This window comes from Triturus cristatus, chromosome 2_1, assembly GCF_964204655.1.
Source record: "Triturus cristatus chromosome 2_1, aTriCri1.1, whole genome shotgun sequence".
In the NCBI taxonomy this organism is placed as follows: domain Eukaryota; kingdom Metazoa; phylum Chordata; class Amphibia; order Caudata; family Salamandridae; genus Triturus; species Triturus cristatus.
In genome coordinates this window covers 794,175,110-794,195,433 of record NC_140581.1, presented here as the reverse complement: position 1 = coordinate 794,195,433, position 20,324 = coordinate 794,175,110, and the positions used below count along the sequence as shown (strand labels likewise).

The 20,324-nt window shown below is 48.0% G+C and overlaps 1 protein-coding gene across 6 annotated transcripts in view; it reads right to left on the bottom strand.

The window, feature by feature from the left end:
• SEMA4D (semaphorin 4D) overlaps positions 1-20,324 on the bottom strand; it is a 756,105-nt gene that overhangs the window by 89,125 nt on the left and 646,656 nt on the right. For all 6 annotated transcript variants that reach the window (XM_085632752.1, XM_085632744.1, XM_085632784.1 and 3 more), the window contains one exon: positions 18,005-18,208. In XM_085632752.1, the coding sequence (XP_085488878.1) occupies positions 18,005-18,208 (204 nt within the window). The remainder of the gene's footprint in view (positions 1-18,004; positions 18,209-20,324) is intronic.

Genomic DNA, 20,324 nt, shown 5'->3' with positions numbered 1-20,324 from the left:
GTTGCATACTTTACCTCCCTGCAGGCATTTGGTATCTCTGCCCTCCACTACGCGTTACACACCATTTCCAGCTCTCTCTTTCTCCCTCTTGTTGCTACTCCATTCCCTTCCCTCTCTCTTCTCCTGGTCCTTACTCTGTTTTTGTAGTCTCTTCCTCTTTCTGTAAAAAAAGGCCTTCCTTTGTGTCTATCATTTTTGCTCTTCCTTGTCTGTACCCTTCCTCTCTTTTAATTGGTCTGTTTTCTTGTTTTGCGGAGCTCAAGAACGGCATGGACCAGTTTGGGAATTCAAGTAAGTCTCCCTCAGTACCCTGGTACTGGGAGGGGGAGAGCAAAGGGTGACAGATTAACACAATAGGTTAAGAAATTTCCACTACTGAGTGGCACTATAAACCCACTGCTGCCAACTACAGCCAGGGGTTCAATAGCCCAAACCATACCCAGTAAGAACACGGTAATACAGTGCAGTAGAGTTACCAGTGCCGCGCTCGGCGGCGGCAGCTATCTTAGCTGAAGGCCGCAGGAGTCCTCCCACTTTGGCTACCTTGCTTTTTCCAATGCCAGCTTTGCTTGTCAGAGACCAGTGAGCGATTCCATCCAATCACACGGAAGCACCCTGCTGAATGCACTTGTGCTCCGCAAACACCATACAATATTCCCATTACGTTGTATGATACTTGTGGAGCACACACATGCAATATGCTCCATGCCGCTAAAAGGAAAACCCTTCTTGATACCAGACCAAGGCCTCATTACTGGTTGAATATGAAGGCTTTTAATGTCTTTTAAAGTGGAGCAATAAAGACTCACTGCAAAGATTCAAAGGAAGTGTGTTCCAGCTACGGAGAAGGATCTAATTTTTTATTTAACAGGTTTTTTTTTTTGGACTGGTGACAAGAATGTTCTTTGACGGTCCAAGCTGCCTGGCAGGCTTATAACAAGTTGTGAATTTAGAGGCCATGGTATCTGGTGTACTCTGATAAACTGCTCTTTAAACATTGGCCATGGCCTTAAGAGTCACCCTAATGTCAATAGGAAGCCAGCGGAGCTGTCTGCAGATGGGTAGAAGGGTGTCTGAGTGAGACCACTAATCAAACAGCACACTGCATTTTGAATGTGCTGCAAACAGCTCAGACATTTCCCAGGGGCTACAGGCTAGATAGTATTTTTATATTTCAGTCTAAACTGGACTAGGGCATTAAACACTGGGCCACAAAAGTGTTTGCCGGTGAACAAATTGTGAGGTCTTCAGCTGTAAACGTCACGTGCCAGATACCTTAGAGAACTTGAATGTTAAGTCCCAGATTGAATGCAGGGTAAGTGCCTAGATTATTGACAGAAGCTGTTGGATTGGGGGTGGGCCCATTGATAGAAGCCAGTGGAGGTCTTTAAAGTAACAGGCCATGTGTGGCCAGAAGCAGCTCAGATTTAGAAGTATAAAGCTCCATACAATTAGAAGCATCCACCAGTGTGTCAGGGAGAGACTTACTTCCAAGTAGTAGGGTCTTATAAGAACAAGATAGCCCAAACATCAATTGGGTTTTGTCAGCAGTCACATAAACTCTAGCCCCAATACTCTAGAGAAGGTGGGCAAGAGGATGCATATAGAATTAAACAGTAAGGTGGAAATGATCGACCTCTAAGAGACACCAACAATGAGACCACAAGGGTTGGAACTGAACAGAGTGAAGGCCACTTGACTAATAGTTCAGAAAATAAATTAGTTCCTTTTATGCCTTAACTAAGACCCTTGTTGTAAGAATGGCAAATTAAAGGTGTCGGGGTGAAGGACATGGCACTACCTGGCTCTGCCTATATTCTTCCTGCATTCTGTGTGGGCCATCTGGCACAGACACCAGTGCCAGCACAGTCCTTCAGGCAGGGTGGAAGCCAGCTTAATGGAAGTATAACAGGCCATTTTGCTCCACAAAACTTTGAAGTTGAATGAATACTAATTTATCCGACCATTAAGGAAGGAGTAAGATAAAGCGAGAATGATTTAAATTTGAGGCGTTCAGAGAAGGTATTTTTCAAAAGGTTTGATGATTTCATTCTTCCACAAGTTGAGAACAGTGCCTCAGCCAAGAGAGCTGTTAGAAATAAGTACAAGCTCCTTAGATTTTGTGGCTAGACATAAAGGTGGGGAATGGTGAGATAACTTTTGTGGGTGGTGTACGGTAGTTCTGAGACAAGGGAAAATTGATCAAAAGTAGTTATGGGCGTAATGGAGGTGTTAAAAGTGTCACTGTTAGAGGGGAGTAACTCAGGACCCTGCAGCGCACAGGACCCCATTCTGGTCAAGGTGAATGAGTATTTGTGAGATATAGGACACTCAGGGGCTGCTAATCATATTCTTTGGTTGCAGGTGGAGTGGGGGGAGGGGGCATCAGTTTGCATTATGCCATAGAGTAGGTTTTGGTATTTCTCTATGGACATACCATCTCGTATTTTAAGAATTTCTTCTAAAAATATAGATCACATGTTTTAGCTGAAGGAACAATTGTAGTCTTAATTGCTAGAGGACTGTGTAATTCTTCAATAACCCTCAAAAATGCTTTAGTCAGTATGGGGTCTTTATCTATGTGCCATGAAAGGTTGTTTATACGACCCTTAGCTGTTTGCTTTTAATTATTTTAAGCAAGATTGTCAGATCTTGGGAATAAGATCTCCATTTCTTTTCCAGTTTTCATATGTCTAGATTTAAGTTTGACACACTCTTGGGAGGACTATTTTTAAATCGATTGCAACATGCAGTCTCAGGCAGTTACTAAAGTGTGTGAGAAGTATTTCAAGGTCTGGAATCGAGATCCCAGTTTTTAGCAATCAGAGTTCAGGTGGATATTGTATGGTAGTGATTTTAGGAGTGGTTTATTTTTTTTAAGCGCTGGGGAATCTAACATACAAATAAATATTGAAGTGATTAATCCATGTCAAAGGTATAGGTTTTTCAAATGACACAGCACTCCAAGATGAAAAGACAGCGGGTAGGCTAGGAGAAAACGAGTGATACATTAAAGTCTGCTAAACATTGTGTTAAGTGTAAGATTGATCTAATAGGGGTTTTCCAAATGAAGGCAGTTTGGTGTTATACCCAAGTAAGCTAGTCCTCACTACTCTAAGTAACACTGTTCAGAAGATACTTACACCCTTTGGCTCCACCACAAATGGGAAGGACCCTACCTCCTACAGCTTTGCATGCCTCTCTGACGTTGCAGCATCACTCCAAAGCAAAATGACACAACGTAAACCATCAGCACCATGGTTCAACAAGGCCCTTTATGAGGAACGGGAAGCCTTAAGAAAGAAAAGAAATTAAGACAGTTGCCCTCTCCCACCAACCTCACTTGCCTCAGAAAGGCTAGGTCCCAATACAAGAAACACATCTTCTGGGAGAAAAACAACCAGGTCCCTGCTGGTCACATCCAAGAACAGACTGAAGCAACTCTTCTGTCTGGTTAAAACTCCCTCCATGCCCACACTCAGCAAATTTGAAGACCCATTTTCAAAACCAGAGGAGTTTCTCCAGTTCTTCAACTCCAATATTCAACGGCTACTACATCATGGACGTCTACCCTACCTCTCTTCCAGCATGCAAATCCAAAGAGAGTCAGCAACTATTTAATTCCATTACAGAGGAAGACTTACCCAAGATTATCATAAAAACAAAACCCTCAAACTACTTCTAGACCCAATCCCTGGTGACATTGCAAAAGACCTTTATACTCACATGCTTCCCCACTAGACAAAACTGTTGAATCTCTCTCAGCCAAGGAATATTTCCTGACTGCCTCGAAACTGGACAAGTCACCCCTCTATTAAAAAATCCCTCTGCAGACATCAACGACCTCATCAACTATCGCTTGATCTCCAACCTGCCTTTCCTCTAAAAAATCATTAAAAGAAGAGTAGTGGAGCTAATCACCCAACACATCAAAAACAATGACCTCCTAGAGTCGAATTCCAATCTGGTTTAAATCAGGCCTTCAGTACAGAAACCACTCTATTACAGGTGGTCGAATATGCTCTTCGAATTCTAGACAGACAACCCTTGCCTCCTGATTCTTGTCGATCTATCATCAGACTTCAACAAGGTCATTCACCACATGCTCCTAGACGCACTCAAAAATCTAATGGGTAATAACGGGCATGGTCCTGAAATGGTTTGCTACATTCCTCATGGGCAGGTCGCAGCAATGAAAAAAATGACCATCATTCATCCACTCCCCATTATGTAGATGACAAACCTAGGCTATAAGAAGGCTCCAGACCTTCATGAAATGCCAAAGAAATGCTCCTTGAACCCTTATCCTTTAAAAGGAAACAAGTACTGGCTCAATCCTTCTTAGGAAGTGCCTCCAAATCTGCACACAACTACCTCCCTGACGATTTTCAAAACGGAACTGAAATCCCTTCTCTTCCAATGGTATTTTGGCTAAAACATTGTAATCATCTCTTGCCACAGACCTCTATACTGCCTCAACCTTTTTACGGCCATATATACCCTTTGTACACTATACTGCCTCAACCTTTTTTTTTTTTTTTTTTTTTGAAAAACTTTTATTGCACATAAAAATCAATACAAACATGGGCCTACAACCACCAGGGCCGGCCGCTAATATATACATGTTCGACAACATCAAGGAAGTAATGGGCCCCCTGGGGCTCAGCCGAATAGACAAAGTACTGAGTGCACCTCAGAAGTTATCCGGATACATAGATTTTAGAAATACAAACGAAAAGGAAAAATAAAAGAACACCAGAAAACAAGGCGGAAACCATCGAAAAAGAGGTGTCGAACCACGGCTGGGGGACCACACAGTACCAACTCCACCCACGGGTGGTCAATGAGGATGATCAAGGGGGAGGTGGGGGCGACGGGAGAGCCACAACCATCTACAGGTGAAATGCAATAGTCCGGGAACCTCAGGATCAGGGGGACAAGGCAGCGTCAGATGAATCCACGAGGGGGGGTGTGCAGATGTTCCCACGGTACGCATTCCACTGGCCCCAAATTCTACCCCTCGCCCCAGGCTTACCCCGGGCCACATACACAGTCTTCTCTCTGCACATGCACCAGTCCATATTTTCCTTCCATACTGACACAGTGGGAGGCCGCCGGGAACCCCAAAGCTGTGCGATGTCCCTCTTAGCAACCATGTTCCCAAGGGCCGCCCACCGAGTCAGAGCTGCATTATAATCGTTAGGCTCCCACACGTTCAGCACACATCGGCGAACCTCAGGCAACAGGGCGACCCCAGTGACACATTCCATGACAGCATGCACCCGGCGCCAATACTCCGCAACCTTACGGCACTCCCAGAGAACATGGAGAAAAGTGGCGCTGAGCCCACAGCCGCGTCTACAGAGCCCGTCTTCAGAGAAACCCATCAGAACTAAACGAGGGCCCGTCACGTAGACACGGTGGAGAATTTTAAGTTGGACAAGACGGAGACGCGCGGGTATAGCCACCTCCTTAGGGGAGGACAGCGCAGACTGCCAGTCCTCGTCGTCCAGTTCCACCCCATCCCCGATCCACGCCTCCCGCAGACGCACGAGGAGATCCGCCCGAATGTTTATTAGTTTTTTATAGATAAGGGAAATAGTACTGTCGGGCAAGTGACCGTCGAGTATGCGGTCCTCGAGTGGCGAAGACACAGGGACTGCAGTCCCCGCCCCGATGGCCGAGAGCAAAGCGTGGCGAACCTGAACGTACCTAAAGAACTCCCTCTCACTCAATTCGTACTCACTCTGCAGCGCAGCGAAGGATTTAACCGCACCCTTCACCCAAAGGTCACCTACTCTGCTGATGCCAATCGTGTCCCAACGCTCGAATCCCTTCGTCGTCCAGAGGCTTCCCAATCTTTCAGACGCAAACAAGGGGGTCGCGCCCGTCAAGCGATCATTCCAGCCCATGGCCACATTCGCAGCCTTCCACAAGCGTACTGCAATCTTAGTGGGACCGGTTAAGGTCCTCCCAGCCGATCGAGAGTAAAGCGCTCTGTTAAAGTTGCCGCCAGGCAACAAAAATCTATCCATTTCGAAAGCCGGATTCGGACCAGGGGAGTATGTGGCATGGTTAATAGCAGATAGCTGGGAAGCCCAATAGTACCTCCTGATGTCCGGGAGCGCGATGCCCCCGTCGTACCAGGGGAGAGTCAGTTTTGCAAGAGCAATACGCGCACGACCGCCCCAAACAAGTCTCCTTTGTAAGCTCTCTACTTCCCGGAAGTAGGCCGCCGGAATAATATCAAAGGAGTTCTGAAGTGCGTAAAGAAATCGGGGAAGAGACATCATTTTAAAAAGTGCCGCGCGACCGAGGGGAGACAAGGGAGGCTTATGCCAACGGGCCACGTCTAACCTCAATCTCCGGAGTGGAGAGAGGAGATTATGCTCGTAGCGGACAGCAGGATCCAATGAGACGTACACCCCCAGGTACGTAAAGCCGGAGCTGGACGTCTTAATGGGAAAGCGAGAAGGCAAGAGAGGGAAGCCACCGGATATAGCATAGACACAAGATTTGGACCAGTTAATGATCAAACCAGAGTTCTTGCCGAAGGAAGTGAGGACGTCAAAGAGCACATTGAGTGACTTACGTGGTGAGGTAAGGTACAAGAGAATGTCGTCCGCGTACAATGAAACACGATCCTCGAAGCCAGGGGCCCACTGAATCCCTCTTATCGATGGTTCCCAACGGAGCCAAGCAGCGAGCGGTTCCAAAGCTAACGCGAAGAGCAGGGGAGACAACGGACACCCCTGCCTAGTGCCCCTCCCAAGGACGAAGGGCCGGGAAACCCTCCCATTAACGACCACCTGTGCCAGCGGGGCAGCGTATAAAAGTTTAACCCAATTAATAAATCCCGCCCCGAGGCCAAACTTTGCCAGGGCGGCCCAAAGATACGGCCATTCTATCGTATCAAAGGCCATCGTGGCGTCCAAGGAAACCAAGATGGTCGGCTCTGAAAGATATTCCGCCCTTGCAAGTACACCATGCAGGCGCCGCAAGTTAAGGGCCGTATTCCGGTGCGGGATAAAGCCGGATTGGTCCGGGTGCACCAGATTGCAAATAACAGTAAGCAGGCGGTTAGCAAGAACCTTGGCAAGGATTTTCGGCTCCGCGTTCAGCAGAGAAATAGGCCTATACGAGGCGCAACGGTCCCGAGGCTTACCGTCCTTGGGAATCACGACTATAGTGGCCAGGCGTTGGTCATCAGGGAGAGAGCCGAGCTCAAGCGACTCCGAGAACATACGACGGAAAAATGGCGCAAGTTTGTCCGGTTGCAGTTTATAGAGTTCAATCGGGAGTCCTTTGGGGCCCATAGCCTTGCCCGAGCGAAGGGAACGAATCACGGTTGCAATTTCGTCAACCGAAAGTGGGGCATCCATCTGCTCACGCTCCTCCACCGACAAGCAGGGCAAAGCAATATCCTTCAACAAGTGACGAGAGTCAGCCTCATCTCTAGTGGACACCGGGGAGTACACAGCACAGAAGTAGTCCGCAAAACACTCCACAATCTCACCAGGGTCAGTCACACTCACTCCCTCCGACGTCTGAAGCACGGGGACCACTCGATTCACTCTCTCCTTCTTATCAAGCCAAGCAATCAATTTGCCCGCCTTATCCCCAGCATCATACAGTCTACCCTGCTGTTCCCTATACATCGTCCGAGCAGCATCCGTAACAAGGGACTTGTATTCGAACTGCTTCAGGCTGAGGGCATGGAGCCCGTCCTGAGTGACACTCATCTCCAAGGCAGCCTCCAACCCCGATATCTCAGCCTCCAATGCAACCACCTCCCCGTTCCTAGCTTTCTTGGCCTCCACGATCAGGGATAGGGCGTGTCCTCGGAGGACCGTTTTGAAGGCCTCCCACAGGGACACCGAGGACAAGACGGACCCCTCATTCTCCAGAAAATACTGATCAAGCGACTTAATCAGACCCTTGCGAATCTTGGGGTCGCGCAAGTACCAGGGGTTAATGGGGGCGATCCGCCCGGCGGATCGCATCCCGGTGTCAAAGAGGAGCCACAATGGGGAATGATCAGAAATGCCCCGGGCCAGGTGCTTAACCTCCCGGACCCGGGTGGTCTGGGCCGCGGGCATTAGAAAATAATCTAGTCTGGAAAGACTCCCGTGGGCCCCGGAGTGGAATGTGTACTGACGCTGTGTCGGATGTATCAACCTCCAGCAGTCCACCAGACCGAAAGTGTCCAAGAATCCGCTGAGCCACACCTGGGCGGCAGAGAGGGCCCTGGGAGGGTAACGATCTAACTCGCCAGAAATCACGGAATTAAAATCCCCCCCCACAATCAGGAGACTGTCAGGAAGTTCAAGTAACATACGACCCACATCAGAGAAAGTGGAGGTCTGGAGGCCCGGCGGAACATAGACCGAAACCAAGGAAAGAGTTTGCCCCTCCCACCGCCCAGTCAAAGACGCATAGCGCCCTCTATCATCAAGAGTAACTTTGTCAATCTCAAGAGGGAGGGAAGAGCGCAGTAAGATGCCCACCCCTCTGGAGCCAGTGGTGAAACCAGAGTGTGCGACCAGTCGGTAGCCCCCCCTGTTCATAGCATGACATACATTTCCCACCAAGTGCGTCTCTTGAAGAAATACCACATCAGGGGCCAATCGACGCAAATATTGCAACACAACCCCACGTTTGATACGGTCCCCCAATCCGTTGACGTTCCAAGACATCAGTTTCAACCCGTCCCCCCCCATCCCAACACAAGAAGCTGGAGTCCCCGGGCACGCAGCCAGACACCTGGAACTGAAAGAAAACAATAACACCGCCTTGAGAAGAAAAAACACACAACCCATCCACCACTGCCACCCTCCCACCCCCACACCATTGCCCCCCCCACCCTGCACCCCTGCGGACTATACAGCCCCCCCAACTTGCCTGTCGCCCTAACAATCCCATGCTACAAAAAGACCATAGAGGAGGAAAGGGACCCGCCCGCACCCAGACGAAACATTAATAGACAAAATATACAATTGAAGTAGAACCTGGCTGAGCACAGAAGGAAATGTCAAAGTGGAGGACCAAGAATTATTCCTGCAGAGGCCCACCGCCCTCGGCACCGCCAGTACGCCCAGTTCGGTCTCCCGGTTCCGGCAGGGAATCCAACCAGTCACTCACTGTGTCGGGGCGTTCAAAGAAGAGAGTCCGATCTTCATATTCCACACGAAGCCTGGCAGGAAAAAGCATAGAGTATTTAATGTCCAGATCTCGAAGACGGCGCTTCACCCCCTGAAAGTTCATTCTCTGTTTCTGAACGAGTTGGGTGAAGTCCGGAAAGAGGTTGACGGAGGAATTCTCATATTTAACTGGGCCGTGCACCCTTGAGGCCTGCAAGATCGCATCCCGGTCTCTGTAATGAAAAAGTTTTGCAATGATAGGCCTCGGGGGAGCGCCTGGTCGAGGCCTACCGCCCGGGACACGATGGGCACGCTCCACGGCGAAGAACTTGCTCAGGCCTGAAGGAGCAAGATGATTGAGGATGAGATCCTCGACCATAAGGTCCACCGGACGATTGTTGGAAATCTCCGGTACACCTATGACACGGATATTATTGCGTCGTGCCCGACCTTCGAAATCCTCCAGCCGCCAGGACATCGCGTCGTTTGCAGACTTTAGATCGCCAAGAGTTGCCTGGAGGTCTGATACATCCGTGACAAGAGTGGATGTCCTCAAGTCCAGCGATTGAACCCTCTCGTTAGTCTTGGAGAGATCCGCCCGGATTAACGTAACATCAATAGCAACCGTGTCAATTTTATGGGCCAGAGCCTCGTACTGCTGGGCGATGGTCTCCCTTATGCCGTTGACGGCGCCCATAACGTCCTGCAGCGACAATTCCGTGGGGACGGACGGACCCCCACCGGAGTCCTCCATGACGGCACCCGCCGGCCCGGGGGTCCCTTTACCCTGGGTATAGCGATCCATGATGTTACTCTGGACCGGTCCTCCACGCAGGGATGTCTTGGTCTTCCGTTTCTAGGGATCCCCCTTGCCCCCCATGTTGGGCGATGCTCACCAGTGGGGTCCGCCCGGACCGATAGCAGAGGGGCACCAGCAGGTCAGACACCGACTGTCCGAGAGCCCGCTCGGGAGAGTTGAGGAAAAGGCACAAATCAGTCCGGTACCAAGGCCGGAGGACGCCCTAGCCGTGCAAAGTAGCTCCTCGATCAGGACATGCAGAAGTGCAAAAGCGAAACTGAAAGTGGGGGCGCGGTCATTGGCAAGGCTCTGATGCCGTTGTTGTTCAACTATTCCCCGGCCCCACGGTTCACCAAAGCACCGGGCACAGCTCCCAGGTGGGCCTCCAAAATGCAGGACGCAGTATTTCAGGTCTCCCCGGTCCGATTTTCGTTCTGAGAAGAGTTATGAGTTCAGCCAAGGTTCATCTTCCAGAATCCGTCCACCAATCCAGGATTATGTCAGGATAAGTTGCGAGGAGCGGCAAGGGTCCGGGGAGCCCTGTGCTCACGCGACCATCTTGGACGCGCGCGAAGCTCCTCCCCCCTGCCTCAACATTTTAATGGATTTGTACATTCTATTCTATGTAATGATCTACTTTGCACTTTCAACCTTTGTAATTACTTATAGCTGTATTGTCTATCTTAAACCCTCTAAACTTCCATGTAACAAAATATTTCTCCTGTAAAGCACCCTAGCACTTTTGGGTGATGTCTGCACTATATAAATAATGCTAAATAAATTAATAAGCTATATGTATTAATTGTCTCTTTTAGTGAGATAAGTTTTGACACCGCTACATGTAGGACCTGGCATGGAAGGCTAAACTGTGGCTCGAAGAGTCAGAGGAGGCTGATTCCTCTTTGGCAGAAAGTGTTGATGTGTGCGAGGACTGCTACTTCACCCCCTACCCTCTCCCAGCTAAGTAAGCACCTGGTGTCCCCTCCTAGCCCTCCCACTAAAGAACTGACCCAGTCCACCACCCGTTACCACACACTGTCCAGGACACTGTCCAGGACACATCACAACAACGATATGGAGGTACCCTTTCATCCCTTCCTTGAAGCTCTTCCTTGTTAGATTGATACACACATTGGCACAATATTTCTTGGTTGAAACAAGAAAAGGATAACATTTTTGGTGTGGGTGTGGCCAAGGAAGCCAACATGGCATTTGCACTAAGAAAAAGCTCCCAGCTTGGAGCTTTAGTAACCAGGCTGGCCCCTCTGCATCCACTTGAATCTGTGCTACAGGACAGAAGAAGCACGGCGGGGAAATCCTGCACAACAGTGGACACCTGTGTAGAAAAAACAGTAACTAACTGGTGGGACCGGCACAGCAAGGGAAGTGCCTGGAGGGCCTCATGGTGGAGGCCGCCCTAAGCAGGCGCCACACGCAAGCCTGATTTTCCTGGTGCCTGATCCCCACAGCTGGGGCGGCAGTGCTGATTGTGGGGCCGGCTTGGGCCACAGCAGATTGCATGCCTGGGGCTGCGGGCCCCCCTTCTTTATCCTGAAGCGAGTCCCTGACAGCTGAGTTTCCTCTTTGTGCCCCCATGCTGTGGTAAGCACCAGAATAGGATCCTATGAAGTGGTCTGGGGAGCACTGGCCCCTTCTGGTGAGTGTTAGAGCCCCATAGTAGTGGGGACAGTGGATTCTGAGATTATGTTATTATTTTAAATGTGGTGACCCTGGCAGCCCTGGGCCATGAAGAAACAAACTGGCGACTTGATTCACCCTTAAGGAGCCACTTGGGTGCTGCAATTGTTGGCAGTCAGACCAGTTTAGGAGAAGACAGGGGACAGCTCTAATTGCAGGCTTGCCCCCCGTCCGACAGTCAAATGTATATCTTTGAAACCCTTGAGGATTTACCAGCTTCACCGACCTTTCTATAACACAATATCCTGTGCTGAGCCAACTCTCTCTCTTTCTCTCTTTTCACCCCAGTACGCTCCTGACCCATTGCACAGCTCTTGGCCTGCGTCCATTAGGTATTTGCAACACACATAAAGGAGCTTACAGGACTCTAGTTGTTAGGTCTATAATGCTCGTGTTGCACTACTGCTTGGGGAGTGCAAGTGGGCATGGGCTGTGCCTCACCAGAGGTTATTCCGGCAATAAATCCTTATCGGCTAATGGCAAATGACTGGGGGCATCTGGTACCACCTAATGCACGAGAAGTCTATTCTGCGACCCCAACGGAGCAGTTTCACCATTGCTCCCAGGAGCTGCTGAACATTTTGTTGCCCTCACCTATGTCATCACAAATACTTTACGGCATGAAGAGACAGCAGCAAACCTGTGCATAATGGGCAGAGCAAAGCCAACTAAGGTGGCAACCCCACTGTTAAAGAAGAATGCCCATCTTGCAATGGTCAGAATCCTTTGCAGTAACTAGGCAAGTTGGACAGAATCCTGACACCCAAAGAGACATCTATGGCCTCCCACAAATCAAAAGTGGACTATCACTACTGACACTAGCTTGCTGTGTGATGATCACAAGAAGCTAACAGAAAGAATGCCACAGTCAGAGAAGGCGCTGCATGAGTTTCAACCTCAGATCTATAGCAACAGGTGTGAGACCTGATAGAATGAGTGCACTTTCTCAAGGATAGAGCGCATTACGCAGAGGGGTTGCAGCAATGTCGGCATACCCATAGCCACTGAAATTCATGACATGGTGGAAGGCCATGACATTGTGGAATTCTTAGAGACCTGGATCAAAAGCTTTGTGGTGCTCTACACCCACTTGTACTTTTCTCTATTGAGAGAGCCCATCGTGTCCATCACCAGTTCCGTGCTTGTCCTCCCCGACAACTCAATAGCAGTCCAGCATCAAAGGGCATTCTTCCTGGGTGGAAGAAGAAACTTAAAGAGGTGGGCCTAAAATACTCACTACTGTTCCCAGTCAAACAAACTTATATAAGGACAGAACACCTAATTTTAGGCAGCCTGTGACTGGGCTAAAAACCAGGAATCATACAGGGCACTGTATTGGTTACCTGTGACCTCATGGCACACCTAAAGGGTTTCACTGTAATAATGTAGAACATTGAGGAGTTGCATACTCCAAGCAAGCTTTACAGGGATAACTCCTTCCTTAAGTGCAAAGGGATCGAGCTAGTCTTGCTCCAGAAGTCTCAAATGACTCATTGAATGGGGTGAAGCTTCAGAAGCATTGGTGAGGCTTAATCTGACTCAAAGCCAAAGCTCCATTTGCAGCAAACATAGTGATAGCAGACTGAGAAGGCAGATTTGTCTTAGTCGAGGGTAAATTGGATGGTGAACTTCTATTGATTGGTAGTATCTATGCCCCAAACACTGAGTTAGCAAAACTTTCTCCACCAGCTGTCCAGTCACTTGGCAAAATGGATGCACTTCCCATGAATGTTGTGGGGATTACTTTAATAGTGTCTTGGACATCACCCTAGACAGATCACACCCACCATTCCCACAAGCCCAAATGAATCACAATGTGACATCATTATCACAGTGGCTACAGCAATGGTCTTTAGTAGAGGTTTGGCATCTCCATAATCCCAACATTAAACCTAACTCATTTTACTTTCCAGCACATGACCTCTACATATGGCACGATAGGGTAGTTGTCTCTATGTCACTTAGTCCACTGATATTCTCTCCTATCTAGGTAGGGAGATATTAGATCACAATCCCTTAATACTCTGCCTGGACTGGTGAAGAACCAGTCTGCCCATCCCTACATGACACCTCCAGGCCTCCATCTTGGAAGCTAGCCTTTTGTGACACCCTTGCAGGTCAGATACAGGAGTACTTCATGAATAGTGATGGCACAGCCTCCTTTTCAACAGCTGAATGAGAGGCATTCAAAGCAGTGGTCCAAGGTCACTGTATACATAAAGTAGGGGATGGACCTAAAAACATACAGGAAGACTTCACCAAGGTAGAGGACTCTTATTAGGATTGAGCGACACTTGGTAACTGATTGAACCATACGGGAGTCCTTAAGCAGAGTACATCATGAAAAAGAAGCGGCCCTACTAGAAAAGTTGAGATGTATGGAACATGCCACTAACAATGACTGCATTCCTTTAGCAGGGAAGAAAGCCATTCATTTGCTAATGAATAATGAACATAAACATACATCTATGATATCACTTTGGGAGAATGAGGGGGATCTAGTACATTTTCAACAAACTAGTCATGTTACCTTTTTCAGATTCTACTGTTGATCCCAAATGGCTGAGTTCGATCGGTCTGGAGTGATGCGGGGGGGGGGGGGGGGGGAAGACTACCTTGATAATCTAGTCCTCCATAGAAGGTCCCTGAGAGATGAGATACATGGTTCTTTACCAACTCAAGACATTAAGGAAGCCATAAAAGAGCTGGCAACCTGTAAAACTCTAGGCAATAATGGTCTTCCAATAGAATTTTATAAGGTATATGCGGAAATTCTAGCATCCAAACTGGCCCTCTTATATGAGGCAGCATTTGCGAGGGGAAAGCTACCCTCAACTCTGTGGGAAGCCTCTTTGGCTTTGGTCTACTGAAACCAGGATGCACTCACATGGATTGGCTTCTTATGAGGTCAGTTGTTACACTGACCTCTGACTACAAGAGCCTTAGCAAATTCTGAGTTAACCGTATTCATTGCACGCTTCCGGTATAGATTCAACATTCATTCTAGACCAAAATAATTTTCATACAGGGGAGAGAAAGGCTTTTGATATCCTGGTGTGGGACAATCTCTTTAAGGTACTAATCAAATTCGGTTTTAGAAACAGCACCCTGTGATTAACCAAGCTGCTCTGCACAGACCCCCAAAGCCAGGGTCCAACTGGGAAAGCTCATTTCTGCGCTCTCAGGGTGGGCAAGGTAACCAAATAGGGGTGTCCTCTTTCACCTCTCTTTTTTGCACTGGCCATTTGGTTGAGGCGCGAGGAGGACAGAGGTAGGAATTGCTCTACGCTAATGATGTCCTGCTCCATCTTAGAGACCTTAAAGAGGACCATTCTAACATTACCCGAAGCCTTGATGAGTCCAGAGTAGCTTCCTTCATCTTTGTCAATCAAAAGAAGTTCTGTCTATTCCTGCTCTGCCTAGATGCCCTCCTCTTCAGCATGATCCTGGGGGGGGAAGGGGAGGGGCCCCTTTAGTTGAGAACATTCCTCTTTTCACTACTTCGGTATCGCATATACCACTCCAAGCAAGATCTTTTGGACAGCAACCTTACTAAGTCTGTAAGCACCCTCAGGGTTCAAGTGGCCATTTGGACACTCCTGCTCTCAACCATGGACCGAACGCCGCTGCCCAAGACGGTGATGCTACCTTGCCTTTAGCATTTCTTTGCCAACATCGCATTTTTAGTCACCTGGAAGTACTTGCAAGAGTTGGGAGGCAATTCTGGTGGATTGCATTTGGTGCAATGGCTGCCACAGAGTGGTGCCTCCCAATTGACCAGGGAGGGTTGGGGGCTTCTAACTTTGAGCACTAGTACTTGGCAGTACAGCTCCATTGGAAATCCTATTGGCTATGGCCTCTCACTGGAAGAGACTAGTACAACTGATCACCCTATGAGCCTTGCAGAAGTATGCGAGTTGGTGATTCATAGCGTTAAAACTAGGTACAAATACCCTCACCTTGCATATATGGTGCAGTGATGTCTTGTCCAAAGTTTACTGCTCACTAAACTCGTGACTGACTATGCCCTTGCTATACCATTACCCGGCCTCTCTAAATATAATGGGTGCTTTAATGCAAGGGACCTGAACCACTGGGTGAAAGTTGGCATTGCGACCCTGGGTGAGCTATTTCAAGACTAACCAATTGTTACCCTTCCACCTGCTCAGGGACAAGTTTACACTAGACGAGGGGCAAATCCTCACACACAGCTTTCTATTCCACATCCTATGGTCCAAATAGCCCTTAGGGGATAATTAACCCGACATCCACTCTCTAATCCAAGTGCTATATGTAATGGGCAGTGTATGGAAAGGCATTAGATGGATACACAAATTTCAAAGCCACATGCATGCTCCATTACAAGTCTTACGAGATAAATGTGCAGAACAACTTAGGGGATCATGAGAAGGAATGGGCAGAGCACTAGAGTATCTGCATGTAATCTCACATAACACTAAATTATATTAATACACGTCTACATTTTACACGGGACATACATCTACCCCATGAATATTAATAAACTCTTTCCCTCCGCTAATGCCTTGTGACCTTCCTGCGCAGTCCTGTCAGATTTCTATCATATGATATAGGATTGTCCAGCCCAGGTGACATATTGGCCAGAAGCAGCTGAACAATTGGCTGACACCACTGGGTTACCTGCCCTTGGCTCTTGGGAGGCTTGCACTCTAGATTTATATAAGGTCCAAGAAAAATAAACTAACAACCCGGATTTTAGACCTGGCCCTCTTGATAACAAAGTGGGTGATCACCTTAAGATAAAAGGAAACACTTCGCTCTCAATTATAGCCTGGCTCAAACCCACTATAAAGTGGGTACATGCGGAGAGTAGAGCCAGTGCTTAATTTGAGCCGGTGGGTTCCGATGCAAGGCACTGGCACTTAATTGTTGGCACCAGAACAGACTTATGACTGTTCGCCACATAGTGATGTTGTCTGCCTAATTTTGGAATGAGCACAAACAGTTGTTTAAAAAGTTTATATACATTAAAAATGACTAACACCTGCCATCCAAACCATTCTTTTAGCTTTGGTTGGCCTAGAATAGTCTGAATTGCCCTACTTATGGAAGTGTCATATTTAGTAGTTCCGGTGGTACAGTTATTGGCAGTGGGTGGCTCAAGCTGCAGTGGCATCTTGACAAGGGCCCTGGCACTTCTGTTTTTGTGTGAGTTTTTTTTTTTTACAAATTCAGCACTGAGTAGAGCTCTGTAGGGGAAAGAAGCCACAGGCCTGTGGAAATGCACAATTGCCAGGGAATATGATGCGATATCGGTCAGATTAGCAGGGGCATCAAAAGATGATAACCTGCTGAAGATGTTTTAGCCTGATCAGCAGTCCGGCCGGGTTGCTGTCCTAACTTGGGTGCAGTGGCGTAACATTAGCTCTCGCTGCCCCCCAAGCTCTAGGAGGCCCACTCCGACAGTGTGCATGAGGGTGGCGGCCCCAGACCTGAGAGCTCCTGACTGTGAGGGGGGCCCACTCCATGTACTTTGCACTGGGAGGCCCTGCGCAGTTGTGAAGCATCCCTATTTCGTTCTTGCACATGCACAGGGACCCTACTCCATGATGGATGGCCAGTTCATGTGTTCTCTCTCCTTCACTTCTTCCAACATAGACCCTCTCCTACATAGTTAACAAAACCCCCGCCAACTTGAACTACGCCAGACTAGATCGCTTGACAGACACTCCCAACATTGTCCATTGGCTCCCCCCAAGTAGGACACAATACGATTTGAAATCTTATCCGGCACATAGCCCTGTTCATTTATTGTTTGCTTCCTAACCCACCTGGATATCTTGACAAGATCAGGCTGCGCTTTTTCTTTTGGTGCGCGTGTCGCGATTTAGAACTGGGACTTTAGTAAGCACTTTTTACTCACCCACACCCATCGCCACCGTCCATACCTACACTGCGTTTGTTATCAAACTGTGATCTGTAAATGACTTGCCATGTATGATGTTTTACTTGTTTATAAATATACCACTAAAAATAGCTTTTTTAAAAATCCAAAATTTGTGATGTGTTGTTAACCACTTATAGAGCTGGTTCACGGTCCCACCACAGAAACCAGACCAATATCTGAAGACATTACACAGGTCTGGGATCAGTATTGCACAATTCCAGATTGATTTGAACTAGTATTATTTTACTTGCTACACAGAACATTATCATAGTATGCTTTCAGACATGTATGTTTATTCCCGGCACTGAACACCAGCAAACCATAACCTAAACTAATCCAGAGAGAGGAATGCGCATTTATTTAAAAATTTCAGGTTCAAGCCACCGAAGTCCCACTGGACAAAAAACATGCAACATAGGTGCGCCATTTTGTGTCGCTTACCTGCCACGGTGATCTGAACATTGGCGGTTTCGTTCCCAGATTTTGAAATGAGTGAACAACGATATTCCATGTTTGCAGTCGCAATGCCTTTCATCCAGCTGAAAATATGCTTCTTTCCACCAACCAGGGTGAAGGATTGATCCGTTATGCAGCTCTCCATTTTTTCACCATTCTTTTCCCATATAAAGTATGCATCTTTAGGACCTAATTAAAAGAATATCTTTAATCAGACTCTTGCATAAGTAACCACGTATAAATAAACAATAGGGAGACCAATGAGGAGTATTGTCTGACTTCTTCAGCGACTTCAAGGGTTTTCCTTTTTCTGATTATGCACAAATAAAAGATGACAAATAAAAATGAACCAAAAAGAAACAGTGGGAAGTTGCTTCAATTGATAAAGAAACAAACTAACAAGTAGTTAATGAAGTGGAGTGTTGCAATAAAGGTCACTCTTTGTTTGAGGACTTTGAGTGTTCTTGTGTTGGGGTAAAGGAGGGAGGACTCAGGTCAGATGGAGAACCCTCTGAAATAGGAGAAAGATAAGAACTTCTGACCATTGTCCAGACATCTCAATCCATTGGAGGAAGGTACATAAACCAGCTCTAAAGTAAAAGGCTATTCAGATGTTGGCGGAGAGGGAACTCCTTCACAATGGACACCGCATTCCCTCGCTGCCAATACGGTGGTCCACTCGCCAAAGTATTCCCTCCCTGGCAATACAGTGGTCCGCCTGCCAGATTTAAATGCGGGCGGACCATAGGTTGCACCAAACTGTGAAAAGCATTGATAGGAATCACCAGCTTCACAGTTATTTCTGAATTTGGTGTGCACCACCTCCGGCAGGGCAACAGAGTAATTTACTCCATCACCATGGCAGTGAAATGGACTGCTCGCCAATATTTAAATCAGCCCCTAAATATCATGTGGCCACGTGAGAGCTACTCCTCCTGCAACGGCAACAGTCTACACGTCTTCAGCACATTATGATTTCACCGTTTTTAGAATTATATTCTATTTTTGTAGGACACCTTCTGGATAAAATGCTTTGATTGTGTTGATTCACACACAGAATTCCATGGTTTACTCGTTTCTTAATAGTTTTTTGCAAAGCACCCCACTGCTGTGAGGCTGTCGCAGAGTGGTAAAGGAAAGGGTCCTTTGCAGTTCCAGCGGGACATATCAGTTATTCCAGTTTCTAGACCACATGTGAAGTCATCAGCTGTTCTTGGGTCAGGGACAACTGTAGACTGAGCATCAGATTTCCAGGGAGTCTATAACCAGGGAGTAGGGCGTTGCAATGCAGCTCTAGATCGTGTAGCCTTGGGTGAGCAGGGATCTATCGTGGTAATGCTTTACACCATATTTACAGACGGATTGGAAGTTTAGGGTAACTGACCTTATGCATCTAGCATCAGAGGAACACAGGGTAGAAATGATCAGCTCCCTAGACGTAGAGTCCTCTGTGCTTCCGATGCAAGGGTCTGATCAATGACCGTCCTTTAATTGGTGTCCGGTGCAGAGATGCCTTTACTCCGCTGATCACTCGAACAGTGAAGTGTTTAGTTGTCAGTGACTATGGCACGAAGTTGATATTGCAGTAGCCAAAGCAGGACATTATGTGGAAATATGGATATACAAATCTGTATATTTAGAGCAATTATGCATGCCTAACTAGCAGTGGCGGTGCGTCCATTAAGGGCGCTGGGGCGTTGCCCCACAAGCCGCCCGCACCGGCAGCTTCCTCGGCGTCGAGGAAGAATTTTCTGAATCTGACAATCATGTCAGTCACGTCAGCATGAACTCGGACTGCCCACCCCCTTCAGAGTCTGAAGGGGGAGGGCAGTCCGACGTCATGCTGCTGAGTGACTGACATGCAGCAGACCGACCAGGGGTGGCGCAGAGACAGAGTGCACAGCAGGCAGCAGTGCGCATGCTGGGTGAAGGAGGCGAATTTTCGCTCTGTGCCCAGTCATGCGCACTACTGTCTGCTGTGGCTGGCGCATGCCCATTAGGAGAGCGAGGGTTGAGCAAAGGCTCAAACCTCGGTCTCCTAATGGGCAGGCGGGCGGTGAGTCATCCTGCTCTAAGCCAATGCTGGCGTTGCTGCCTGCTGGAGCAGCGTCAGTATTGGCTTAGAGGGGTTGCCAACCAGTGCTGCCTGTTCCTTAGAAGAGGCGCCAACGGGACCCGGCCGAGAAGCAGAGAGGCGCCGCGCGGACCTAGTCTGGTAAGCTTTCTTTTTTTAATTGACGCCGCCATATACCCAGTAGAGAGCTCAGCAGAGGATGGCAGTGGAATGAAAAGATTTACTTAAAAG